The sequence below is a fragment of the Portunus trituberculatus genome, chromosome 47 (genome assembly GCF_017591435.1).
Source record: "Portunus trituberculatus isolate SZX2019 chromosome 47, ASM1759143v1, whole genome shotgun sequence".
Taxonomy (NCBI): Eukaryota; Metazoa; Arthropoda; class Malacostraca; order Decapoda; family Portunidae; genus Portunus; species Portunus trituberculatus.
This window is the reverse complement of record NC_059301.1, coordinates 15,902,254-15,930,218: the sequence shown is the minus strand read 5'-3', so window position 1 is coordinate 15,930,218 and position 27,965 is coordinate 15,902,254. Positions and strand designations below refer to the sequence as shown.

The 27,965-nt window shown below is 39.5% G+C and overlaps 3 protein-coding genes, 1 long non-coding RNA gene and 1 other non-coding gene across 16 annotated transcripts in view; 2 read left to right on the top strand and 3 right to left on the bottom strand.

Annotated features, from left to right (window-relative positions):
- Positions 1-905: 905 nt before the first annotated feature.
- On the bottom strand, positions 906-5,760 carry LOC123520652 (probable phosphatase phospho2). 2 transcript variants are annotated; one of them, XM_045283141.1, is made up of 2 exons: positions 5,531-5,760; positions 906-3,877 (listed from the first exon to the last, which is right to left on the bottom strand). In XM_045283141.1, exons 1-2 carry the CDS (start codon positions 5,624-5,626, stop codon positions 3,080-3,082), a joined length of 894 nt encoding a protein of 297 aa, XP_045139076.1. In that variant the 5' UTR covers positions 5,627-5,760; the 3' UTR covers positions 906-3,079. The 2 variants fall into 2 exon arrangements, with proteins under 2 accessions (XP_045139076.1, XP_045139077.1); XM_045283142.1 differs by having other exon boundaries at positions 5,515-5,707.
- Positions 5,761-6,672: 912 nt separating this feature from the next.
- Positions 6,673-26,526, top strand: LOC123498239 (putative inorganic phosphate cotransporter). 4 transcript variants are annotated; one of them, XM_045245411.1, is made up of 11 exons: positions 6,674-6,800; positions 9,644-9,789; positions 9,975-10,186; positions 10,816-11,049; positions 14,674-14,761; positions 14,922-15,145; positions 15,425-15,574; positions 15,796-15,928; positions 17,148-17,386; positions 18,561-18,690; positions 26,345-26,526. In XM_045245411.1, the coding sequence occupies exons 2-11, from the start codon at positions 9,648-9,650 to the stop codon at positions 26,362-26,364; spliced, it is 1,572 nt and encodes a 523-aa protein (XP_045101346.1). In that variant the 5' UTR covers positions 6,674-6,800; positions 9,644-9,647; the 3' UTR covers positions 26,365-26,526. The 4 variants fall into 4 exon arrangements, with proteins under 4 accessions (XP_045101347.1, XP_045101346.1, XP_045101344.1 ...); XM_045245409.1 differs by lacking the exon at positions 26,345-26,526 and adding an exon at positions 19,042-19,168; XM_045245410.1 differs by lacking the exon at positions 26,345-26,526 and adding an exon at positions 20,894-21,219 and having other exon boundaries at positions 6,675-6,800.
- Positions 16,574-16,647, bottom strand: Trnav-cac. The gene has a single exon. It is a non-coding gene; the product is annotated as a tRNA-Val (tRNA).
- LOC123498240 lies at positions 19,471-22,796 on the bottom strand. Its single transcript, XR_006672656.1, has 3 exons — positions 21,906-22,796; positions 20,351-20,465; positions 19,471-19,748 (listed from the first exon to the last, which is right to left on the bottom strand). It is a non-coding gene; the product is annotated as an uncharacterized LOC123498240 (long non-coding RNA).
- LOC123498237 overlaps positions 26,388-27,965 on the top strand; it is a 22,101-nt gene continuing 20,523 nt past the window's right edge. For 2 of the 8 annotated variants that reach the window (XM_045245400.1, XM_045245403.1), the window contains exon 1: positions 26,430-26,525. The gene's annotated coding sequence lies outside the window, so the exon portion shown is untranslated. Of the gene's footprint in view, positions 26,526-27,192; positions 27,338-27,568; positions 27,633-27,965 lie in introns of all 8 variants that reach the window. The other 6 variants (XM_045245406.1, XM_045245405.1, XM_045245404.1 and 3 more) reach the window with 6 other exon arrangements.

Here is a 27,965-nt window from a genome sequence, read left to right as displayed (position 1 = left end):
ATCATTATCACTGTATCAATTATCTCTGTCCCATCTTGGATTCTGTATAATGCTATTAGGTCTCCTTTCTACCTCCTTTCTTCTGTGTGTGTGTTTGTGTGTGTATTTACCTAGTTGTACATTACAGGGTTGGAGGGGGGCTCATAGTGACCTGTCTCCATATCTACATATATCTAACTTTTCCTTAAATTCATATACACTTTCTTCTGCCACAGTCTTTTCACTCATTGCATTCCAGATGTCCACTGTCCTAAGTGGAAAACTGAACTTCTTAATGTTCCTCAGACACTGGCTTTTCGTGATCTTGTCTATCTATCATTTCCATACAGTTTACTAACTTAAAAATCATTATTAGGTCTTCTCTTTCCCATCTATCCTTCAAAGCTGTTAGTTCCATTTCCTTCAGTTTTTCTTCATAGGGAAGATCCTTTATTTCTGGGACCAACTTTGTAGCAGTCCTTTGGATTCTTTCTGCCTGTATGATGACCATACTACTGCTACATACTCCAGTCTAGGTCTTATCATAGGGGTTATGATCTTTTTCATTATACTCCTATCTATGTGTGTATGAGTGTGCTGCCATTTCTTACATATACCAGTGTTAGTTTGTTTCTTTTTCCATGCTGCATGCTGCTGGGTCGCTCCAGTGGAGCATATTAACATGGAATTTATGACAGACCAATGATGCTGCAAATATTACTAAGGGATTGATTGCTGTCTATCAAAATAAAAAGTTGGATTCCCTTTCCAAAATATGAAAAGAAAAACTAATGCAAAAATTTGAAATAAAAAAAAAATGTGAATCCAGCAGATAGCTCCATTTATTATTATTATTATTATTATTATTATTATATTTTACATACCACTTTTTTCCTTTATATTCAGGTCATTAAACATTCTTTATATTCAAATTTTGCCACTTCTTTATTAAGTATCATATTTGTACCAAAGATAGCTTTCAGAACAATATAATATCCAGTTTATCAAGAAGAAAACTTTTGTCAATTAATCAGTTCCACTACATGAAGAATATTTAAGTCACTACAATGCTTATATGTAAGTTTTCACTTTTTATATATAGCAGTAATTATTTCAATTAGTTTTTTACAATAAAGAGCCAACCATTTAAAGGTACACTGTCATGTTTGACCATATCAATCCTACCATAATAAGATAATAATTTAAGTGATAAGATAACCAAGAGATATCACTATGACCACATACTACCTCAAAAACTAGTGACAGGATTACAAGGTTATAGAATTAGAGGGATATATGGACCATATTTTAAATGATAACATGTTTTTTAATTATAGTTTAGGATTGTAGATATAAAAATGATATAGTTATAACAACTCCTGATATGTGACATGACACACAGTTTATTCCTAAATAAATAACAATAGAGATAACTATGCTAGCTATTTTCCATGGTGATTATAGGGAAAAAAAAAAAAAAAAAAAAAAAAAAAAAAAAAAAAAAAAACTTCCAGACATGACAAATTCAAACTGAAACCTCTGTACAATAAGTACTACATATATACATTATACTTAACATGATGTGTGAAGCATGTCAACATTCTGAAATGGAAGCTCAACTGTAAGTGAGGAGACCACAGCTGAAACAACTAGATACAGCAGATTGAATAAATAAGTTACATATACTGGTAACCTTACAGTTTGGCAAGTTATCCCTATGTGACAAAGGCTATTTCATCCAGGCAGTGAAATTTGCCTTTCATAACCCAGTCTGTTCATCACCTCAGAGTATGAGCCAGGAAATAGTATGAGTTCCTAAAGACATTACTATGGGTAAGTTTAGGAATGGGATATTAATGTTTAAGCATCACTCTTTAAGTACATAATTTTATACATATTTAAAAAAAATAGTATACTCAGCTGAATTACACTTTCCTTTGTGATAATTAAGATTAATGTAGAAAGCAATAACCCCTATTTCATTTTCACTTAATATATTGAGTAAAAATAGTAATGTTATTCATTTTGAAAATATCATTAAAAAAAGAACCTTACTTATGTTTCTCAAAAGAAACAATAAAGATGACATTCAAGTGAAAAATAATAAAAAAAAAAGAAAAAAAAACTGACCAGCATTAGATTTTTTTTTTTTTTTTCATATATAGCATAATGATTTCTTTGCAGCCACAGTAATGGATGAAAGCTGAACAAAAGTCAAGAGAAGTGGAGTGGATGAATTAAAAACTTAGTTAATTGCCTGCTTACAGATTGAAAGTAAAACAAAGTAGTAAAATAAAAGATGATATCTCAAAACTAAGGAAAAGGAACTTTCTTCAGGTTACAAAGTAAAGGAAGCTGCTAATTAATATAGTAATTTCATTGGCATCAGCTTGTTGAATGCAGCTTGATATATTAAAAATTGTTGAGTGTAATGCTTTGGAAAGTTAAAGCTATATTCCATTAAAGTATAATGGACATAATTATTGAAGAAGAAGGAAGACATAAAATGGTGAAGGTAACAGTAGGTTGACAAAAGAAAAGTTAGGAAAACTTACAATACTATAATACATCCAATTCAGGCACAAAGCTATGCACAAAAGTAGATGAAGAGGGGAACTATAGAACAATAAAACTAAAGAAAAAGTAATGAGCATCAAAATAATATTGGTACAACAAGGTAGGAGAATTACAGTAATAGTAGCAGCTTATAGATATGTACCTGAACAGTAAGTCAAGACCAAAAACCTACATACATTCTAAGCATGAAATAGAACAAGAGATGAGAGAATAAGTGAAGTAGAGTAAAGATGGTCTTAAGTAGTGCCTTTAGATGGTGAAACCAACAGTAGAAAACGGAAAGCAATTATAGCAGAACATACAACAGTTAAGTAGATATTGTGGATGTCATCACATAACACTGAAATCAAATAAGTGTTAACAGTCCTTAGAGGTTGTGGGAAGGTGGGCAGATGAGATATGTAAAGTTCATACACATGTATTGTGTAACTACAACAAGAGTCAGAGCATGTCGTAGGAAAATAAACAAAATACCCCTTTCTTAATCAATCTACAAAATTCCTAAACATAAGCAGCAATTCACTTATGAATCGTCAAAAGGAATGCAAAGCCTTGGCACAGGAGGCTTTGTGGACCCAAGGTTATCAAAACGTGACAATATTCCATCCAGGATGTCTTTGCCTACCTCCCACGGACAGATATCAGCTTTTATTTTAAGATTTTGTTCAGTCTCCATTTTTGGAATATGCTGCATCAAACTGTACCCACGCCGAGGAAATACCAGGTCACATTCTTGCAGTCTCAGGCTTGGGCAAAAGTCATTCACACCATCACCCACATATCCAATACTTGAAAAGGTTACATTTTCTTTTTCCCGTAATTTTATATAGTTGGCTAAAATGTGTCCCTTACACAGATTTTTTGTGCTCAATGTACACCAGTTTTGAAGGTGATACATTTCTATGGTAAGACAACCTTCATCATTGAATTTGGCTGGGTTTGTAAAAACTTCTCTGAAATGGTGCTGCACACCAAAATTATTCAGGATATGATCAATGAAAACAGAATTAGCATCTGATATAATTATGCATTCGCTGTTTCCTTTGGGCACACTATTTAATAGTTTTTCCATTCCATTTGTCAGCTGAATTTCACTTAAACACTTGAATATATCTTCCTTGGAGATACCATTTTCATGCAAATACTTGAATATTTCTGCCATATAATGTGTCCATCCATCCTTTCGATATAATGACTTCAAACTATCAGGAATTTTTCCACCAGGGGCAAGCTTGTATATATAGGTGTCACAGTTGTTGTCAATTAGTGTGTGGTCAAAATCAAAGACCAGAAGAATTTTCTCATTCTTTGTTTCTTCCATCTGAAATGAGAAAGGAATCAAATGCTGCACATTTCTGCTAAGTGGCATTCTGTATCGCTAAAAGACTGTCACATTCTACAAAAAGCTGAGTTATGCTTCAACGGCATTCTATATTTTTAGAGATAAAAGAAAGGGTGGGAGAAACCCTTTCACCAATACAATTAGTGTCCTTAAGGGTATGGACACACTGCACATGATTTGTTAGCATGGTATAGAGTAGCAGGTCAGAGGCAAGACCAAAGACATGTTATCAAATGTGACCATACCAGATGCAGACAGCAGGTTCCCTTTGAACGTACATGTTACTTGCATCCAGCCCAGTCATTCATAGCACATAACATGTCTTTGTTTTTGCCTGTGGCTCACTAGGCATCCTGCCACCATTTTCCATCCCAGCAAATTGTGTGCAGTGTGTCCGTACCCAAAGGGAATTCAAGAGGGTCCCTGGGTTAAGTTAGTTAGAAAAAAAATACATGATAAAAGGTTGGTATATACCAAGAAGCATGTGGCCCTACTGTTCTTGTGATAGCAGCCACCTTCTTGATCTTGATCTAGCCGTTAGTATTCTAACCAAACTAAACCTACTGAAATAGATAAATTTTTGTTACATAAGGATGCTAGTGACAAGATCAAGAAAATGGCACTCATCACAATAAGAACAGAAGGGCTCCATATAAATTTAGGGAATTTGATATATGCATATTGCATAACATTCTACAATGTTAATTTCACCTGACATATCAGAAGCAAAGGTTATCTCCACAGTATCCCTTTCTCTCCCTAGATGTATGAAGTTTCCCAGACTCAGTTTAATTTTGTCTCCCTGCCCTAAAATCCTGCTATCACACCACATCCACAAGTTAACTTGTTCTAGAGCAGTGGTTCTCAAACTTTTTCTGAGCAAGTACCACTTGGAGGTTCCGTACACTCCCTGCGTACCACCTGGTTCTAGAAAACTCAATACCGGCAATTATCAATTTATTCACAAGTAGAACATACAAATGAACTAACAACAAGGAACACTGAATTTAATGTGAGCGATGCATCAATTTCATCTCCACCAGCTGATCGATGCCAGATTATTTGTAAGTTTTTTTTATATTTTTTTATATATATATAGAAATTAATTTCATTTAACTAAAAAACCTCACATGCTTATTCACCAGCTGGAAAGGCCTTGCTGTGTAACACAAGTTGAGAACCACTGTTCTAGAGAAAGGCAACAGTTGGATACATAAGGAGCTGCAATTGGTAATGATGATGGTTAATGTTTAAAATTGGTTATTGTCATCAGTGCATGACATGATTGCATGTTGTGGTGGTATACTCACTATACTTTACGTTTATAGTTGTTTTTTTTTTTTTTTTTCGTGTGCTCGGTTAAAAATGACATGGATGCTTTTGATAACCAACACTTTGCACTACAAACAGTTGGAATAGGTTAGGTTAGTTTTGAAGTGAGGTTAGCTTACATAAAATTTGTTTTTATACAGTTGGTTGGGAAACAGAGACCAAATTTCGCATTTAAAAATTCTAAGGAGACAAATGACCATATTTGGCCAAGGAGGGCATTCTTGTACATTTTTACCGTAAAAATGATAATGATAATAATCTCACCTACCACAGGTAGGCCATACCTTGGGCCATACTCACTCTCGGAGGCTGAACGATGCGGGAGATGCTCCAGGACAAATTTGCTTTGCATAAGGATCTGGCTAAACTTGTGAGGCGCGTAGCCGAGTACCGCATGGGCGTGCTGGCTGAGCGGTGGAACTTGTAATTGGAAGTCCTCACGCCACCAGCTGTGTTTGCGTCGCTAACTTTCCGACGCTTACATTGGTGGCGGCAGGTGTAGGTAGATACTCAGTAGTCGTACAGTAGATAGACTGAAGGATAGTTTGCTTTGACCTAAACTTGCACAATATTGATAATAAAAAGTAACTGAAGGCAATGCAAATAAAATCAGATGAAAAATATAAGTAATTGAAAAATATTACTTCTAGGTGAAATCCATAAATGCAAGACGATATTTCAGATTTTTTTTATTAGATTACACATAACTAAATTTTTAAAAAGTAATAAAGTGTAATGATACTGTTCGAAGTGAGAGGGCATCCACTGGTTTTGATAAGTGGACACTGAGCAGTAATTTGTGCGCTAATCGCGTGACAGACTTATTTGTGAGTAAGGATGTTGGTAGATAGATTACTAACTATTGCAACATTAATCTACCTAGCAATTTTCAAGACAATTTGCTTGTCCTTTTATGTATGTCATGCAGTATTGGTGAGAATTTGACATTATTTATTGTTGATTAACTGTGTGCTTCAGAACACAAAAACTATATGGTTTACTATGTTCGTAAGAAGTCTGTGCAGATTGAAATCCTTCGTTCTTGGTCCTTACCAAGAAGGCAAATTGCAAAGAGTGGCAGTGACAACAGGTGGGATTTGACGTGTTGCTTCGTCCTTTATCCATCACATTTATAAAATTAAGGTAGGCTATAATAATTCATGACGTTTGTCTGTGCGTCTCCCTCCCCGTTCCTTCCCTTCTCCCCCGTCTCTCTCTCTCTCTCTCTCTCTCTCTCTCTCTCTCTCTCTCTCTCTCTCATGTGAATTGCTGGAATACATGGAAGGCTGAGAAATCCGATAACGACGAAATAGATACCATTTTTATGCTCTTATATCTCAGCATAGGAATTAGTATCGTCGATGATGGCATGTGGCATTACATTTGTGCAGTGCTCCATCGGAGACAAAAGTGCTACATCACAATTAACACAGTTTTAGGTCATTACTACTGGTCAGCTTGCCTATACACGTGCTGCATCATCGGATGTGGTGATACGGTTTTGTGATAATGAGGAGTGGCTCTATCTGCTACCCAGTACGCTATTTACACCAGCTCGTCTCTTCGGAAGGTACGTATGAACAACGCTGTTAACATTTAATTCATTCTGGCTCGTTGGTTTGTTGTCAGAAAGTAAAACCTAAACAAAACAAAAATTGCAATGGTAGATCACGTATGGGTAGTCGAGATCTATAGACCATTCCTTCAGTTTGAATTACAGACGTGTCCATCCTGTGGAATATGTTCAAGAAATGTTTGGGTAACCGACACCATTCAAGATGCAATATCAAATAATTCTTTGTTTCTCTCTCTCTCTCTCTCTCTCTCTCTCTCTCTCTCTCTCTCTCTCTCTCTCTCTCTCTCTCTCTCTTGACACTTTAGTAGTACTAGCCCCATACACACACACACACACACACACACACACACACACACACACTCTTAATGTGTAGCCCTTGTTCACCTATAGCAGTAAATAGGTACGGGATGTAACTCGAGGGGTTGTGGCCTCGCTTTACCGATGTGTGGAGTGTGTTGTGGTTTCAGTCTTACCCGATGATCGGTCTATGAGGTCTGAGCTCGCTCTGTAATGGGGAAGGCTGGCTGGGTGACCAGCAAACGACCTTGGTGAATTACACACACACACACACACACACACACACACACACACACACACTGGTAGCTCAGTGGTTAGAGCGCTGGCTTCACAAGCCAGATGACCGGGGTTCGATTCCCCGGCCGGGTGGAGATTTTGGGTGTCTCCTTTCACGTGTAGGCCCTGTTCACCTAGCAGTGAGTAGGTACGGGATGTAAATCGAGGAGTTGTGACCTTGTTGTCTCGGTGTGTGGTGTGTGCCTGGTCTCAGGCCTATCCGAAGATCGGAAACAATGAGCTCTGAGCTCGTTCCGTAGGGTAACGTCTGGCTGTCTCGTCAGAGACTGCAGCAGATCAAACAATGAATTACACACACACACACACACACACACACACTGCAAGATAAATGGGCAAGCCTCTTAATGTGTTCACCTAGCAGCAAGTAGACACAGGATGTAACTCGAGGTGTTGTGACCTTGCTTTCCCAGTGTGTGGAATGTGGTGCGGTCTACCAGAAAATTGGTCTATGAGCGTGCTCGCTCCGTAATGGGGGAAGGCTGGCGACCGTGTCACCGTGAATACACACACGGGCAGCCGTTCCAACAGCCGATAAAGTGTATAGTCCTCCAAGTCTAAATGCGGTTTTTTGGCGTGTCTTCTTAGGGAATAGCAGGCCTTCCACTGCTGCCACGTTTCACCCAGTATTTGAATGGCCAAGTGTGTGACCTGATCCATCTCATTTATCATTCTCTCCCTCCCTCACCTCCGCTCTCTCTCTCTCTCTCTCTCTCTCTCTCTCTCCTTCCTTATGCCTATATTCAATTTCCATCCTTAAATTCGCACTGTGTGTGTGTGTGTGTGTGTGTGTGTGTGTGTATGTATGTTTTGGGGGAGGATAGGTATCTACCAACGTGACACGTGACCTTGTGCCCTCCTGTGTCTCGCAGGCAGGCCGCGCCTTGGACAGTAATGGGTGTTGCCGCGTGAATGAAGTAAAAATATTTTACCTTATACACGAATAACCTAAGTTTTTTTTAATGTTCATTCGTATTGTCTATGGAACACAGTTGTTGCACCAATTTTCTTACTCCACCAGTCTTCTCGCCCGTCCAACTGCTTACTCTGTACAAGGGCCTTATCCGCCCCTGTATGGAGTACTCTGCGCATGATTAGGGGGTTCCACTCACACTGTTTTGTTAGGTAGGGTGGAATCAAAAACTTTTCGTCTCATCAACTACCCTCCTCTGACCTAACTGACTGTCTTCAGCCTCTTTCTCACCGCCGAAATGTTGCATCTCTTTCTATCTTTTATCGCTATTTTCATGCTAACTGTTCTACTGATCTTGCTAATTGCATACCTCTCCTCCTCCTGCAGCCTTGCTGCACAAGGGTTTCTTCTTCCTCTCATCCCTATTCTGTCCAACTCTCTAACGAAAGAGTTAACCAGTACTCTCATACCTTTCACTGGTAAACTCTGGAACTCCCTGCCTGCTTCTGTATTTCCGTCTTCCTACGCCTTGTTTTCTTTTAAGATAGAGGTATCAAGACATTTGCTTCCTAATTTTGGCTAACCCTTCTTATCTTTTAGAGAACCAGCACTCGAGAGGACCTTATTTTTTAACATTGTGTTGACCTTGGCTGGCCTTCTCTCCTACACAGAAAAAAATATATATCTATAACGTTTGATTGTATTGTAGCTAATGATAGGTGCAGTATTACCAGTTAATCAATTAGCCATGACACTACCTTTTATCTTATCTTTCATCTTATTATATGATTCTAATGGTGTGTGTGAGTGTGTGTGTGTGTGTGTGTGTGTGTGTGTGTGTGTGTGTGTGTGTGTGTGTGTGTGTGTGTGTGTTTTATTAGGTAAGACGGTCATTGGTCAAGACCAATGTTTCTCTTTCTCTCTCTCTCTCTCTCTCTCTCTCTCTCTCTCTCTCTCTCTCTCTCTCTCTCTCTCTCTCTCTTCTAAGAAAGACCCACTCAGAAAAGGATCAAGTGAGAAAAAAAAAAAAATTCGGGAAGTCATGAAACCTCCCTTTTAGAAAGAAATCACGTCATAGGAAAGAAAATACGGAAGGCAGGGAATTCTTGAAATTACCAGAGAAAGGAATGAATGATTGCCAATACAGGTTAACTCTTGCGTTAGAGAGGTTTGGCATGCAAGAGTGAGAGAAAGAAGAAAATATTGTGCAGCGAAGCAAAGGGCAGACCAGAAGACCAGTTAGCGTCAGTTTATATTGTTACATGTGGTCTTCAAGGCAGTCTATTGAAATTAACGTCTTGTAACATAGGCTAATCATTCCTATTTCTAACAGTCCCATGACCATGAAGGACGAGGAGCAGCCGCCGATCCAGGCTGCAGTGAGGGTGAGGCAGTCTAGCCTATCAGTGGCCGTGGTGGGCAGTGACGAGGCAGTAGTAGGGGCGTCCTCGGGTGCTCTGTCTGACACTCACTATGACCGTAAGATTAAACGTGACTTGTAATTATAATCTATGGAGTGTGTGTGTGTGTGTGTGTGTGTGTGTGTGTGTGTGTGTGTGTGTGTGTGTGTGTGTGTGTGTGTAATAAGACAGCACGATGCTTAGTTTATTCCCATAGCCTAGTGTTACATTTTCGTTGCTTTTTCTTTTCCTTGCCATTCACAGGTCCTCGCGCTTGGTGGGGCTGCAGACACACGCTGGCCTTCCTTGGCTTCCTGGGCTTCTCGACTGTTTACGCCATGAGGGTCAATCTCTCTGTAGCAATAGTTGCCATGGTAAAGTCAACTTCTGGCGGTGAGGATGGCAAGCCAAGTTACACCAATGATTCCTGTCCCGCGCCTCCAGGTTGGGGAGACTCTAGCAACAGCAACGGAGAGGTAAATGTAGATACATGCCCAATTACTGACTGATGAATTGTTTATTGCACTTCGTTCGCTTAATCACAGGAGTTCTCAGCATGTGGCTTGCTTACCCCCCAGGGTTTCATAAATTTTCAAGGGTACTGAAAAGGCTGATCTAATAGTATTTATTCTTTGCAGTACCATCGAATATTAAATTAGTGTCAGTCACAAATTAACATTCTATTCGGTATCAGATTACTGAGGGTTCGGGTATTATAACTCTTAACAAGTTCTTAACAAGGAAAAAGGTTGAAAACTGTGGTTTAATGGTACCGGACTCCCACAAATATATGATAAGTATGAGATTGTTTGTCATCCAGCATTATGTAACTATCGCCTCTATCATAAAGTTCAAGTAACATAAATCTTTTGCGTTTTCAGTGTTTTGATAGAGTTAAATATAGGTCTGTCGTATTTTCTTCTTCTTTCTTTACTACTTTTTTTTTTTTTCTTATTCTTGCATATTGAAACTATTGCTGTTACTGATATACTTTATGCTTCATTTCGTTAATTGGGGTTTCCAATATAGATCGTTGCTGGTAAAACACGATATCGCTTAATCTCTCTCTCTCTCTCTCTCTCTCTCTCTCTCTCTCTCTCTGAAGGATGGTGAATTTGACTGGAGCGAGACCACACAAGGCTTAATTTTGGGTTCCTTTTTCTACGGGTACCTTTTCACCAACTTCCCCGGAGGACGCGCTTCTGAGTACTTCGGTGGCAAGCGAGTACTCGGTATTGGAATCCTGCTGACTGCCATCTTTACCATCGTGTCTCCTGTGTGTGCCAGAGTGTCCACAGGCCTCTTCGTCGCTGTGAGGGTAATTGAAGGGCTGTGCGAGGTAAGGGATGAGTTGTTGACATTGTCGTGAAGCCAGACAGACAGACAGACAATGTGTATCTTTTTTTTTTTATGCAGGAGGGGCAACTGGCCAAGGACAAAAAAGAAAAAAAGCCCACTGGGTTGCCAGTTCCCTTAAAGGTCAAGTGAGTTATCGAAAATTCAGGGACAAATGTTTTGAAACCTCCCTCTTATAAGAAGTCAAGTCGTAGGAGGATGGAAATACAGAAGCAGGCAGGGAGTTCCAGATTTTACCAGTGAAAGGTATGAATGATTGAGCGTACTGGTTAACTCTTGCATTAGAGAGTTAGACAGAATCGGGATGAGAGGAAGAAGAAAGCCTTGTGCAGTGAGGCCGCAGGAGGAGGGGAGGCATGCAATTAGCAAGATCAGTAGAGCAGTTGGCATGAAAATAGTGATAAAAGATAGAAAGAGATCAAACATTTCGGCGGTGAGAAAGAGGCTGAAGACAGTCAGAGGAAGGGAGTTGATGAGACGAAAAGCTTTTGATTCCATTCTGTCTAATAAAACTGAGTGGAACACCCCCAAACATGCGAAGAGTACTCCATACAGGGACGGATAAGGCCCTTATACAGAGTAAGCAGTTGGAGGGGCAAAAAAAACTGGCGAAGACCCCGCAGAACGCCTAACTTCATAGATGATGTTTTAACGAGAGATGAGATGTGAATTTTCCAGTTAAGATTATGAGTAAAGGACAGGCCGAGGGTATTCAGTGCGGAAGAGGGAGATGGTTGTGTGTCACTGAAGAAGAGGGGATAGTTGTCTAGAAGGTTGTGTCGTGTTGATAGATGGAGGAATTGAGTTTTTGAGGCATTGAAAACTACTAGATTTTCTCTGCCCCAATCGGAAATCTTAGAAAGATCAGAAGTCAGGCGTTCTGTGGCGTCCCCGCGTGATCTGTTGACTTCCTGAAGGGTTGGACGTCTCTGAAAGAACGTGGAAAGATGTAGGGTGGTATCATCAGCGTAGGAGTGGATAGGGCAAGAAGTTTGGTTAAGAAGGTCGTTAATGAATAATAAAAGGAAACTGGGGGACAGGACAGAGCCCTGAGGAACACCACTTTTAATAGATTTAGGAGAACAGTGGCCGTCTACCACAGCAGCAATAGAACGGTCGGAAAGGAAACTTGAGATAAAGTTGCAGATAAAAGGATAGAAACCGTAGGAGGGCAGTTTTGAAATCAAAGCTTTGTGCCAGACTCTATCAAAAGCTTTTGATATGTCTAACGCGACAGCAAAAGTTTCACCGAAATCTCTAAAAGAGGATGACCAAGACTCAGTAAGGAAAGCCAGAAGATCACCAGTAGAGCGACCTTGACGGAAGCCATACTGGCGATCAGATAGAAGATTGTGAAGTGACAGATGTTTGAGAATCTTCCTATTCAGGATAGATTAAAAACTTTAGACAAGCAAGAGATTAAAGCTATAGGACGGTAGTTTGAGGGATTAGAACGGTCACCCTTTTTAGGAACAGGCTGAATGTAGGCAAACTTCCAGCAAGAAGGAAAGGTAGAAGTCGATAGACAAAGTTGAAAGAGTTTGGCCAGGCAAGGTGCAAGCACAGAAGCACAGTTTTTGAGAACAATAGGAGGGACCCCATCAGGTCCATAAGCCTTCCGAGGGTTTAGGCCAGCAAGGGCATGGAAAACATCATTACGAAGAATTTTGATTGTAGACATGAAATAGTCAGAGGGAGGAGGACAAGCCCAGAATCATCCAAGGTGGAGTTGTGAGCAAAGGTTTGAGAGAAGAGTTCAGCTTTAGAGACAGAAGAGATGGCAGTGGTGCCATCAGGATGAAATAAAGGAGGAAAGATGAAGAAGTGAAGTTATTTGAGATGTTTTGGCTAGATGCCAGAAGTCACGAGGAGAGTTTGAGTTTGAAAGATTTTGACATTTTCTATTTATGAAAGAGTGTTTGGCAAGTTGAAGAACAGACTTGGCATGATTCCGGGCAGAGATATAAAGTGCATGAGATTCAGGAGATGGAAGGCTCAAGTACCTTTTGTGGGCAACCTCTATCATGTATAGCACGAGAACAGGCTGAGTTAAACCAAGGTTTAGAAGGTTTAGGTTGAGAAAAGAATGAGGAATGTACGCCTCCATGCCAGACACTATCACCTCTGTTATGCGTTCAGCACAAAGAGATGGGTCTCTGACACGGAAGCAGTAATCATTCCAGGAAAATCAGCATAATACCTCCTCAGGTCCCCCAACTGGCAGAGGCAAAACGCCAGAGGCACCTCCTTTGGGGGATCCTGGAGGATTGGAGAAATAGGACAAGATACAGAAATGAGATTGTGATCGGAGGAGCCCAACGGAGAAGATAGGGTGACAGCATAAGCAGAAGGATTAGAGGTGAGGAAGAGATCAAGAATGTTGGGCGTATCTCCAAAAAGGTCAGGAACACAAGTAGGGTTTTGTACCAGTTGCTCTAGGTCATGAAGGATAGCAAAGTTGAAGGAATTCACCAGGATGGTCAGTGAAGGGAGAGAAAAGCCAAAGCTTGTGGTGAACATTGAAATCTCCAAGGATGGAAATCTCAGCAAAAGGAGAGAGAGATAGAATGTACTCCACTTTAGAAGTTAAATAGTCAAAAAATTTATTATAGTCAGAGGAGTTAGGGAGAGAGACAGTACAGATAAATTTAGTAAGAGAGTGACTATTGAGTCGAAGTCCGATGGTGAAAAACTCGAAAGATTCGAGAGCGTGGGCATGAGAGCAAGTTAAGTTGCGCACATAGACGCAACTTCCAGCTTTGGAACGAAAATAAGAATAGAGAAAGTAGGAGGGAACAGAGAAGGGGCTACTGTCAGTTGCCTCAGACAGCTGTGTTTCGTTGAAGAAAAGAAGAAGTTTAGTAGAGAAGAGGTGGTGTTCCACAGATTGAAAATTAGATCTAAGACTGCGAATGTTGCAGATGTTAATGTAGAAGTTGAGGGAAGTATCAAGACACTTGGGGTTGTCGTTAAGAGAGCAGTCTGATCTGGGGACATTTCTGGTCAGCTCCCCAGAAAGGAACTCCGAGGCTGGGTTTGGAGTCAACATATCTTAATTTTTAATTGTAAGTGTAAGGTGTATGTGTGGTAAGTGCATGTAATTTTGAATGACGCAGGAGAGTTGTGTATAGAGGGCAAGCTGTGACTGGCCCCTTGAGTTGTGAGACAGAAAGGAAAACCTTCAGCAAGATCATAACTAGCTTTAATGGAAAGTTCACAGCACCTCCTGAACTAGTGCTATTAGACCTCGCTGGGAGTAACTTATCGTTTTGGTAAGTGTCTTCTACCTCCTCTTAAATTGTGGGACATGATTGTTCTTCCAACTTATCTTTTTCTTCACACGCATATAATATAAGCTCTTTTCATTATCGTTTTTAACAAGTTTTCCTTCGTATCAATAATAAAGCGAGATCCCATGTTTCAGTCCCTGGACTTGGTTCTGTAGTGTTCTTTTAACACTAGACATGTAAATCACTCCAGTATACCTTTCTTTTGTATAATGAAATTCTTCCGTGTTGGTGTAAAACAGTGCCACTTTCACTAAGAATATTACATTTATTTGGGGTGTTTCTTTTTACTCTCTTAATGTTCACACGGCTTTTTTCAGGGCGTCACCTTTCCTGCCATGAATAATCTCCTTGCCACATGGATCCCGCCAATGGAGCGAGCTAAATTTTCTTCCTTAGTGTTTGCAGGTAAGAACTGTGAGTTGCATACATTGTTTGGATTACACGGAACTGTTCAAAATATGCACCACTGTTGACGTGTGTGTGTGTGTGTCATCGTTCCAAGGCAGAAATTATCAGTGGCACTGATTCGTAATAATTAATGTTTTGATATTTATGACAATGACAGGTTCCCAATTCGGCACTGTGGTGACTCTGCCAGTGAGTGGGTGGCTCTGCGACAGTGGTTTCCTTGGGGGCTGGCCTTCCGTTTTCTATGTGTTTGGAGGACTAGGACTGCTTTGGAGCATTGCTTGGTTCCTCCTCGTGTTTGACCAGCCAGACACTCATCCTAGAATCTCTCAAGAGGAAAAGAAATATATTCAAAGCCACTGTACAGCAAAAAAAAGCCAGGTAATATAAACAGCACGCGATACACAGTAAAGAAAAGCCTCAGAAGTCAATATCTTTGTTGTGTTCATAAAACTCAGACATTACTAATTTGTTGTCTTTTATTCATAATTTTGTATATATGTTTATACTCCAAATGCTTTACTTATGGAATGTACCTCAAAAGTTTCCACGGCATTTAAGATTTTTCTCTTTTATTTATTATTTTTTTTTTTTATTATTTTAGATACCAACCCGCAGGAGCTCAATGTCACATTAAAGCTGTTTGTTTCTGTTGGACAGCCAGTGTCGATTCCTTGGATGTCTTTAGTAACGTCCTTGCCGATGTGGTGCTTGACATTGGTGCATTTTGGACAGAACTGGGGCTTCTACACCCTCCTTACTGAACTCCCTACCTACCTCAAGAATATTCAACACTTCGATATGAAAAGTGTAAGCTAAATGATTTGACCTTGGCTGTCATTGGGAATTATTCAGACTTTCTAGCACTTCATTAAGAATATTACAAAAAGAAAAGATTATTGTTTAAAGTCCGAGTTTTATCTCTAATGTAATCTATAGTTTATTTCAATTAACTCGGCCTGTCCTGTTATGTATCATTTAATCTCTCTCTCTCTCTCTCTCTCTCTCTCTCTCTCTCTCTCTCTCTCCAGAATGGCCTTGTATCAGCATTACCTTACTTGGTGATGTGGATCTTCAGCCTTGTCTACAGTAACATAATGGACAAACTTCTTAGTGCAAAAATGGTGTCGCTGTCCACAGTTCGCAAGTTATCTATGGTCATAGGTAGGTACAGTCTGTCTTAATATGTAAATGAATAAATAGATAAATAAATAAATATATATATATATATATATATATATATATATATATATATGTGTGTGTGTGTGTGTGTGTGTGTGTGTGTGTGTGTGTGTAATTTACCTCGGTCATCTGCTGGTCACCCAGCCAGTCTTCCCCATTACGGAGCGAGCTCAGAGCTCATAGACCGATCTTCGGGTAGGACTGAGACCACAACACACTCCACACACCGGAAAAGCGAGGCCACAACCCCTCGAGTTACATCCCGTACCTACTTAGTGTTAGGTAAACACACCCTACACATTAAGAGGCTCGCCCATTTGCCTCTCCGCTTCCGGGGACTCGAACACAGACCCTCTCGGTTGTGAGCCGAGCGTGCTAACCACTACACGGTTTGTGTGTGTGCGTGTGTTTCACTTTTTGATCTGCTGCAGTCTCTGACGAGACAGCCAGACGTTACCCTACGGAACGAGCTCAGAGCTCATTATTTCCGATCTTCGGATAGGCCTGAGACCAGGCACACACCACACACCGGGACAACAAGGTCACAACTCCTCGATTTACATCCCGTACCTACTCACTGCTAGGTGAACAGGGGCTACACGTGAAAGGAGACACACCCAAATATCTTCACCCGGCCGGGGAATCGAACCCCGGTCCTCTGGCTTGTGAAGCCAGCGCTCTAACCACTGAGCTACCGGGTGTGTGTGTGTGTGTGTGTTACTGGCACTTTTTATGTGTTATTAGCAGTAGGATCGTTTTTATGTTCAAGATCACACATTTCCTCATTTCCTGTCTCTGTTCACCTATGTAGTGCTATGTTGTTTATGATCAATTGCCGTTGTGAGTGGAACGTACGGTACAATATCGTAAAGTATTGAAGGGAAGTACAGTTAGTATCAAAAACATCTCAACATATCAACTGTCAAACTATTGCACAAGTTTTCGATCACTAATAATAAAATGTCTCGCTACAAAAACCTGTAACTTTAACGCTACATTGACAGTAGTCATTATCATTAACAGTAAGAGATCTTCCATTTCCTGAGAGAACACACTTATTTCACTACCATCTCGGTTTGATTTGTGTTATTGGGGGTGGTGGTTAGTTCATATAGATGAGACTTCACCTGTTTACCCGGATTCAAATGCCGTTGTATATTCATAGAAATTACTAACAATTAATGATCTATTTCTACCGTAGGCATATATGGACCCATGGTAGGCTTGGTCGCCATGTGTTTTGTGGACTGTGATAAGACTCTGGCTATCGTAGTGCTGTGCATAGCCGTGGGTCTCAATGGTGCCATCTATAGTGGGTACATGTGCTCCCATCAGGACCTCTCTCCCAATCTGGCTGGTACCCTCATGGGCATCACCAACACTGCGGCAGCCATCCCTGGTTTCGTGACGCCCGTCGTAACAGGCGCCCTTACAGAACAGGTAAATCCATGTTTTTCACAGTGCATCATCACAATATTTAGAATCACATGAACAAATTGTAGTTTGCATTATTTGTAGGTAGATTTACAGAGCCACCTACCATTTGGCCTTTAGCCTTCGGGTCGTCAGCACATCCATGCAGCGTGCTGCTGCTGCTACTTTCACCGTGCACACACATATTGCCAGTTCTCACGTCATCTACTTTTCAAGGCTTTTGAATTAATCTCCTACATTCTTCATACATTTCCTTTAGATGGAAATTTTGTTCAGTATATAAATCCTTCTTCAGTGAAGGGCCTTGTTTTGCCCATCAATATGAGCATTGTGACGTGCACCGCTTCGGGACTTCAACACTGACTAACCTCCCCCTATCCTTGCTCTCTCTCTGGTACCAGAAAGTCCTCTCTACACATGACATCCTGCTGTCAAATAGCCTTTACCTTTTTTAGAGTAAGAACAATTTATTGTATTTAATTTTAGTATTTGCATTATTCATTCATTAATTGAGTAATTCACCTTTAAATATTTATCACTGTTATTGCTATTATTTTCATTATTATTTTTGTTATTATTATTATTATTATTATTATTATTATTATTATTATTATTATTATTATTATTATTAACATCATCATTATTGTTATCATTGATTACATTGTTTACAATATGTTACTGTGATGTTAGTATTATATTTAGTTTGGTATTATTTTTGTTGTTATTGTTGTTATTGTTGTTGTTGTTGTTGTTGTTGTTGTTGTTGTTGTTCTAGCTGGTTCCGCCATCTGTTTGTAAGCTAACGAATCTAACAACTCCATCCATCCATCCAACACGCGGACAGCTGCACCGAAGTAGTGTTCACCCCCCCCCCCACACACACACATTGCTCAGGCATATTAATATAGTAGATGCAAAACATTTAAAGAATGTGCATGGAACTGTCTACTTGTCAAGAATAGTGAAAAAGGATTTGGTGTTGTGTCGAGGGCTGACAGTCAGGCTGAGTGGTTTCCTACAGGTTGGTGAGTGGTCGGAAAACAACCAGTGTAGGGTGGAACCAGCCCGTTGTGTTCGTAATATGGAAGCATGTTCGTATCCTGAGTGTTTCGTTGTCCACGTTTTGTGAAACGTGTCCTGCAGGCAGTTACCATAGCATCTTTCCATCCATTACTCACAGCAAACACTGAGTTCCTGGCGGGGAGTGTTCCTCATCTCAGCAGGTGTTTATTTAGTGACCAACATTGGCTACCTCTTGTTTGTGCCAGTCACCGTCCAGCCGTGGAATGACCTGAGCTCTTCACCGGAGAGTAAGTATATTGCATGGCAAATTATTTTGAGTTCAACACTACATTTTCCAGGTTTGCAATGGATGATGGATTATGGTATTTCGACACAGAGATAAGTTAATCTCAGTAGTGCTCCTTACAAATTAAGTTTCTGTTCAGTTATGTTTTATTATGATTTGCAATCCGTTTTAAACTAATCCACAGAAATTACTTTTCGCTTGATTTGTTTTATTTGAATTATTGTCGTTTTCAATATTTTTACCTGGAAAGAATGAGATAGAGACTTCACACTTAGCATCAAAGCATCTGATAAATCAAAATATTAAAGCAACCTTTTTTCTTTTCTTTTTTTTACACTTCTCCAACCCCTAGCACCCGTACCGACCAAGTCTATAAGGCAGTCTGGCTGCTGGCACACTCCAGTTCTGTTAACAAATAGTTCCTCATACTGAGGCTTTAGCTGCCTCACTTCTACAAGAATGAAATATGACTCACATCATTTACAGTTTCACATCCTTTCCCAGCATCCCCAAAGACTGATTTTTTTTTTTTTTTTCACCGTCGGTTAGGATATATATTGCTGTGACCCTCCTTCAGCTTCTTCTTCAGGGAGGGTACGCCTCACAGTCTTCTCGGGATTCGGGGCGTGTGTGTCGGGGAGAAGGACTTGACTTGGGTGGCGCGGCGCGGCCGGGGTGGAGCGGCGGGCAGAGCCCTCTCTTAGGCCTGCTGGCTGTCTGCTGCTATAGCACCCACTCTCACTCAGCTCAGTCACACAGAGTGGGGAGAAGGAAACACTTCTTCCTTATTTCTCTATATTACAGCAACTGTACACGAGTCACCGGGAACAGGTGGCGGCGGCACATAGGACGGGGCAGAGGGCAGCAACAAAGTACGGGTAACACTTTGTTAGTTCGTCAGGCACTTCATTATCTCTCCGTCTCTCGTTCACTCTCTGACTGCTCCCCAGAGTACGACTTGTTCCCTCGAGGTCTCTCGCTACCCTCCTGTCCTCTGTCCTCGACTCCTCGTCGGTGCCACACAGTGCCCCACAAACTACGCCTCCTGTGCCGTTGCACCTGCCAGGCAATGTCCTTAAGAGTCTATTTCAGCTTATTAGGTAACGCTATCTACCTTAACCGCTAATTACCAATATATCCCTGATAATGCTGGCTACAAACAATTCACACATGCATGCATTTATTTACACAGTACCGTATGACAATTATCCCAGGGCTGGCCAGTGCCCTCACCCATACACACACACACACACACACTCTTATCTCCCCGTGACCTCCGGGGTCACATCTCCTCCGTCATGGAGGCCTAGCTCAGCGTCCCTTCCATTACGGTGTGACAGTTTCATAAACACGAGCAACCAACACCTCGCTCACCCTTTAGCTAAAGTCGGCACATGTACTCTCTTATGACGCTGCTCCACACTCACACAGGCACACGTACATATCTGGGAGGCTGCTGCAATACACCTTCGCAACAATATATATATATATATATATATATATATATATATATATATATATATATATATATATATATATATATATATATAATCTATTGTTCTATTTTGGTCTTTCTTTTATTTTGGGCGAGAGTTGCAGAACAAAAAACCTGCCATATTTTCTTGACTAGTGTCAAAGATGAGTCATCACGCTGCACAGACCTTTCGTCAGCATCTTTCCAGTGTAAACACCACACAGTGTACACCCTCCCATCACACGCCGCGGACACGTCTCGTTCTCGTCTCAGCAGCAACGCATCCTTCAGTGCCTCTCTGCCTTCATTGAGAGAGAGAGAGAGAGAGAGAGAGAGAGAGAGAGAGAATCACTAGCTTCGTGGAAGTAACATTATTTTTAGGTTTTGTTTCCAATAAATGTGATGTTATTTTTTTTCTTAACCTAACAGCAAGACGTTACCAGACACGCGGCAATAGTAATGGTGACAAAACTGTAGGATTAAGATATACGGGCAAACGGTTTATTTTCAGAAATTTCATAAAAGGAAAACATTAATTTATCATTGGAGAATATTGAAGATTGTAAGCTCTCAATATATTGTTTAAGAAGACTTAAGGTAGATAATAAGTTGGAGATTGTCTTGGTTCAGTGAATAGGGAGTAGGGAAATCAATCACTCCGCGAGCTATGAATGTATTTCAGGATATCTTATAAAGGTGGCATATAACTGTAATGAGGAACTTGTTGCAGGTGAACAGAAGAGGTATTAGCATTCTCCTTCGTCATCTCTGCGTTGGCCAAGAAAATATACGTAGCTTGCTGACCATTTCCTCAAGACTTCAATGATACAGTATTACCAGCAGAGAACTAATGACTGAGGGAAGACTAAATGCAGTGGAGGTGAGTGGGTATGCAGATCGACTTCTGTGACTATACGTATAGTGTAAATCCCACTCATGAGCCAGTGAGCGAATGGCAAGGTCACGACTGCAAGAGCGAACAAGGAGACGCATGAATGCCAAGCATTTCCTACTTTTACTTACATTTTACTCTTAAAGGAAAGTATTTATTTCATATATATATATATATATATATATATATATATATATATATATATATATATATATATATATATATATTATTTCAAAAGAATAAATATATTTGTAAATTCTTTTTTTTTTTACCAACTAAACCGCGAATAATCTGATATCAAATTGGAAATGGAACCGAGGTATGTTTGTTAGTCCTATCAGATACTTGTGCTGAGAGAGAGAGAGAGAGAGAGAGAGAGAGAGATTGTTACATCACATCCCTCGGTCGTATCGTTGGGAAAGTCGTGTAGTGTGTATTTAATATATACCTGGCTGTGTTTTCAATCATTGGTGGGTACAAAAGCAGAAACAAACATGCAGGAGGACTGAGCAAACGACACCACATCGTCACATTAATGAGTCTGGAAAGGATAGGCATACGGTAACTGTTCTTGAAATTTTGCACCCTTCGCAACACTGGATGCCTTGTCTGCTGCTTTCTTTTTATGATTATAACACATAGTACGTAAGGAGAAAATGCTGACTTGATAACAAAGTTACGATAATGTTTGCCGGTAATGATCTCGGCCATTAGGCAGGCAGTGATGAAGAACATTTCACATTTTCATTTTATTGGGACCTTGGCTCAAGTTAGTGTATGACAATAAAGCTACATCCGTGTCTGTGGCAGTGTTTGAGAGAGACAGGTCTGTTTCCTGTCTCATACGTACGTGCGGTGGAAGGAAATTACCCGGGCGATGAGTGGTGTCGGGTCTCTGTGCAGACAGTTGCCAAGGAGGGAGATGTTTCCTGTGTTGCCAGTGTTAGTGGTGGTTGTGTATTTATTGAGCCTTCACCTGCGCCACAATAATTTATTGAAAGGAACATAAAGAAAAAAAGATGACAGTGCTATTTCTTATCTGAAATAACGGAGATCAGATAAACAACTGTTAGTGGTATGCATAAACGTATGTAACTAGGTAAGGGAATCATGATGCAATCCTGGTCATGGTTGCCTAGCATATTCTTAAGGCGGGTTTACACGTGCCAATTTGCGACTGTTATTTTACGTACGTAGAGTTTCCGACTCATTCCTTCTAGTCGGAAAGTGTCAGACGTAGCGCCTTGAAAGTATCGACTATATAGTTGGCGTCTTGGCGCCGGGAAATAAATGTAAACAAACAGCTACCCGCCAAGATGTCTTCCTCCAGTGACGATGCTGAAGCTGTGGTTGCTTTACCTTTGGCGTGCCGTAAGAGTCAAACAGAAAAGAAAATGCCTGTGGATACGTGCCTGGCTAAGTAGGACAGACAGGAATGTCTACCATACTCTAAATTAGCCTATATTTTTCATAAGAAAATTATTAATCTTAATTAGGAAGACTACATTGCGATCAAATTAAATCTTGACAAGTTTTCAGTTTTCACCTCCAACATGTTAGTTTTGCTAGGCGCTGATTGCGACTCGGAAATTCTACTAACTTAAAATAAAAATGAAAATAAAAATAACAAATAAATAAAATAGTCGCAAATATGCACGTGTGAACCCGCCTTTACATAAGAAAGATAAAACTTTGATTAGAAAATACTACTCTTACTCCACTTGCTAGTGTGTGTGTGTGTGTGTGTGTGTGTATATATATATATATATATATATATATATATATATATATATATATATATATATATATATATATATATATATATATATATATATATTGTAACATGTTAAATTGGTATGTTAAGAAGAGCCAAGGTGGATAGTGCGCTTGGGTAGCTCTATAGGCCTAAGAAGGAAAATTGTCGTACCGAGCGGGGGGAACTTTATGAGTAAGGATACCGGAGTTGAGTGCATGGTAGCATTATTAGTGTTAGCATTAAGTGTATTATAACATGTATAAGGCAGAATAGAGTAAGGAGAGAAAGTATTTAGCAATGTGTGAATTGGCACCCAGGGCAGTGGTTTTGAGTGGGGTAGGGGAAGGACGCGACCTGGAGTGAAGGAATGGCACTGTCTTTCCTTGGACTTGGTGTGTGGACACGTGGTGACGAGTGGAGGTGGTGCAGTAGTATAAAGGTTACCACGCGTTATTGAGCAATTGGGTAGTGTGTTTTAAGGGGAGGTTCGTGGAAGGTATTTCAGTGAGTGGATAGTGTTATCAAGTGGAGCTGAGTGGTGGATTTGAGTGGGGAGAGTGTTGTTAGTTCAGTCCCGCGTCACTTTCATTGTCTTTGTTCTAATGTACTTTACTATATTTCAAATATTTATAAAAGTTATTTGGAACAGGTTGTTTCTTTTAATGAAAATCCCGGCATGTGTATTACAATATATATATATATATATATATATATATATATATATATATATATATATATATATATATATATATATATATATATATATATATATATATATATATATATATATATATATATATATATATATATATATATATATATATATATATATATATATATATATATATATATATATATATATATATATATATATATATATATATATATATATATATATATATATATATATATATATATATATATATATATATATATATATATATATATATATATATATATATATATATATATATATATATATATATATATATATATATATATATATATATATATATATATATATATATATACACACACACACACACACACACACACTGAAGTACAAAACACGGCCGCAACTACACAACAGTCAGTTGATGGGATAGGTTCAAGATGTAAAGCAACCATGTACGTTTGTGCCTTTTTCATGCATCATATTGTAAATATTAACATATAATCGCAACTAGTGGAATGATGATTTATGTATGAATGCAGCTAATATCCTTGTTGATGTTGCTTTAAGAAGAAAATGAAGTCACGATACGTAAGAATCGTATACGTCACATAGTTCTCAGAATGGGCACTTAACATGCGTGGAAGTACGGTGGTAGTGTTTGGCAAAGTCAACTTGATGGATGGGCACAGGGCATGCTGATGCCACAGATCGCTCACATAATGACAGTATCAAATAATGTTCAAAGATGTGCCACTTTGGAGCTGCGAGTCAATGTTGTGGGAAATACGTAGCTCTTCTCCAAAGTGGCAGCTGTGATTTTTTTTTTTTTTTTTTTAAAGTGTGCTGGCAAATAGCTGTCGTCGGGGACCTATAGTCCGTTAGAACGTTATGATACTTGAGAAAGCACATTCAACCCCATGATTAATATGTTGTATATGGAGGAGCATGTCAGAGAATGGAATAATTGGACCGCAATTTTTTTTTCCGGGTAAATCTGGTAGTCGACACAAGGAATAGCACAAACGTTTTACTGATGAACAGTTGCCACACAGTGACGTCGACCAAAAAAAAAAAAAAAAAAAAAAGTATTTCATCATGTAGAGATCCCAGAAGTGTTTCTGATACAGCTATCTCTCTCTCTCTCTCTCTCTCTCTCTGACGCATTACTTCCTGTTCCCCGACAGGATTGCCAACTGGCAATTTTCATTACCAGATTGGTTACAATCTGGTAATGAAAAATCAGTTTGGTAATGAATTACTGTGATTTGGTAATCTGGTAATGGGAGAGTTAAAATTTGGTAATAAGTAGACCTATTTACAACCACAGGCTCAAAGGCTGATGTGCTAGGCAATGAGTTCCCGCAGCTACGCACAGTCACTGCGTATGCACGCTATTTACCATTATATATATGGTCCCATTCGTACTAGACGTATAAAGTTTCTGTTGAGGGGTGGGTAGTAGACGCTAGACACGTTCAGTTCCGGTACGGTACTGGGCTTGTACAGGGATCAGTAACACGGTTGCTGGCGCCGCCGCCTGACAAATCATCGAGTTAGTCTTCATCCTGCCATCGTATGGTATTTTGTGATTTACCTTCTGGAGATCTAACATAGGTGATCTATTATCTATCAATCTATCTATCTATCTATCTATCTATCTATCTATATATATATATATATATATATATATATATATATATATATATATATATATATATATATATATATATATATATATCATTATTCGTGTAACTTGTATGTACCTAGGATTTACAATTCGTAACAATTAAAAAAAAAATGGTAATGAAGTAACGAATCTGGTAATAATTGGTGTCAAATTTGGTAATGCCTGCCTCAAAACTTGGCAACCCTGTTCCCCGATTGTGGTGTCCTTGGTCGTGAACTGTTCCTGTCCCCTACCTACTACTACTACTACTACTACTACTACTACTACTACTACTACTATTATCAATATTATTATTATTACTATCATCATTATTGTTGTTGGTATTGGTGGTGTTGGTGTTTGCGTTTTTGGTGTTGGTGTTAGGCGCAGCTAAAGCGTCCGCGTCGCTCCGTGGAGAGAATGATTCCTGCGTCTTGCAGGGCAGGTCTTTACTTCCCGTCTCGTCATGGTGGGACACTTCATGCCACACGGGCCATGACTCCTCTCGATGATTTCTCTTTCATATCGTTTTCTGTCAAGCAATTGTCTCACAAAGAGAACAGAATTATATTCATGGAAATCCGCATACGTAACTTAGACAATATCAAAATAAATTAATGTTATAAAATAGAGGATGTGAAGACATTGATAATGGAGGACAACACTATGGAAAGATGGAGTGCTCATAAGAGTGGGATAAAGAAGGGACAACAATATGGAAAGATGGAGTGCTCATATGAGTGGGATAAAAAAAGGACAACACTATGGAAAGAATGAGTGTTCATATGAGTGGGATAAAGAAAGCAGTGTATGACAATATTACATGCCTCCTGGTGGCCTGTGATCAACCATTACTTTGCTTCTATAAGTTTGTACTATAAAGGAAAGAAAAAAAAAGTGCTAATGTGTAGTTTTCATTCCTTTGACATGAAGGTACAGGGATATATATATATATATATATATATATATATATATATATATATATATATATATATATATATATATATATATATATATTGAATGGGCATTCCTTTGAGGCGTAAAAAGTTAACAGAGTCTAGACATCCACTGTGACTATACGATTCACACTTTTTACATCACAAATACGTATTCACTTAGTATAACGCGACATGTACACGTTTGTGTCTGGTATATCCCTCATGGCCCACCGTTTCTCGTCTCTCCTCTCAGGCTCTCATTGGTCGCTCTGATAATCCCGGCATCGTGATTGGTTCCTGAGAGGTGGGGTGAAAAGGGAGGAGCCGCCACATCACTCCTAGCGGCTTTCTCTGAGCATTCTCACGCCCGTCTGCCACTTGCTCTCCAGATCTCGAGGACGTAGGAACTGCATTTCATTCTTGGCGTATTCTTGGTGAGTTCTTGTGTGACTGGCATCAGTTAAGTACGTCATATTAAGTGTGGATCTAGTATGTTCATTGTTCAGTGCTATCTCCTGGGATTCGACACGTGATCTTATTCAATAGCCTTGTAAGCATGATGGTTGGCCTGCGTTCACCGGTATATTGCAAGGGAAGTAGTAACAAACTTTAATTTCTAGACACCAGCTAAAATGGTGTGGTAATGATTTAAATATTTGCTAAAATAACATTATTTTGGATATTGATAAGGAATCCTCGGTCTAGTTTAGCTATCTTGAGATAATACTGAATGAGGGCTGTTACTAAAATGTGCACGTTTTCTAATCCTCCCCTCGAGAAAACGTGTTACCAGTATAACACATTAAATATAATACTTGTCTTGTTAGTTAGGAATCGTTTACAATTAGCGTGAAAATTGTGAAAGAGCAGCACATATTTGTTACAATTTATATTATAACGAATCAATGACCAATTAGTTACTGTACGTAGCAAGGCCAGGGATTCTCAAAACTGGGTTACGCGTCTCCCCTGCAGTAGCCTACGTGAGAGGAATTTACGGGGTACGTGAAAGGTTTCTCAAAATACGGTAGGTGAATAACAGCAAACTTGATTATAGAAAGTCGCATTTGCTAGTCTAAGTATTTCTTCCAATATAACCAGAGCGTTGACAAGGAAATTCATGGATGTCACTTGAGAGAGGCTGCCTTGAACTACAGTCGTCACACAACCCTGCACTCATAACAGCAGTCGCCCTTGGCCCTTGGTCTTTGCATACTGATTACGTCTCCCCTTGCGTACCGAACAGGTACCGTACCTAAGTTAAACGCTATGTCTGCTTGTGCGCTGTCATGGTGTCAACCATTCGCCACTTACTCCTAACTAGCCTCACCCTCTAGTGCGTTTAGATCTTCATGGTTTAGTGTGATTTCCCCCCTCATGTTTTAAATTGTGTATTTTACTTAGATTTTGAAGTTTGTGCTTTCACTGCAGCCATATTATCTATAACGGTTTCACGTCCGCCTGGTTTGTTTTTCAGTCAGTCTGCCAACGGTGGTTTTGACGGATTGCCCATTGATGAATGTATATCTGCCTGCTTGTTAGTAAGTTCTTTACAGTACTAGTCCATATATACGAGATTTACTGAAGGACTTTAAGTGATGCGTTATCTAAGATTAAAAAGGTTGTGAACTCTTGTTGTAAACCAATAGGTATGCACGAGAAACGCTGGTGTTTGTACGTACATGGCAAGTTGTCCTACTGTCACAATAGAAATGGTCAAATGGACAGTAAAATTCAACTTAATTAATTTCTCGTAATTTACAATCCTAGTCGTAAGTAGATAATGTAGTTATTTATTGTATAACTTCATCCAAAGCCTTGTAAAAACATACTGTAAACACATTGCAGGCTCTCTCTCTCTCTCTCTCTCTCTC

What these genes read in the sequence shown, in the direction of transcription:
- LOC123520652 (XM_045283141.1), bottom strand. Translation starts at nt 5,626, where the DNA reads ATGCGGTACTCGGCTACGCGCCTCACAAGTTTAGCCAGATCCTTATGC. An exon ending in GCATCGTTCAGCCTCCGAGA is followed by an intron (nt 3,878 to 5,530) that starts GTGAGTATGGCC and finishes TTCTCATTTCAG; the next exon opens with ATGGAAGAAACAAAGAATGA.
- LOC123498239 (XM_045245409.1), top strand. Translation starts at nt 9,648, where the DNA reads ATGACCATGAAGGACGAGGAGCAGCCGCCGATCCAGGCTGCAGTGAGG. An exon ending in GTACAGCAAAAAAAAGCCAG is followed by an intron (nt 15,146 to 15,424) that starts GTAATATAAACA and finishes TCTGTTGGACAG; the next exon opens with CCAGTGTCGATTCCTTGGAT. An exon ending in CAGGCGCCCTTACAGAACAG is followed by an intron (nt 17,387 to 18,560) that starts GTAAATCCATGT and finishes CATTACTCACAG; the next exon opens with CAAACACTGAGTTCCTGGCG.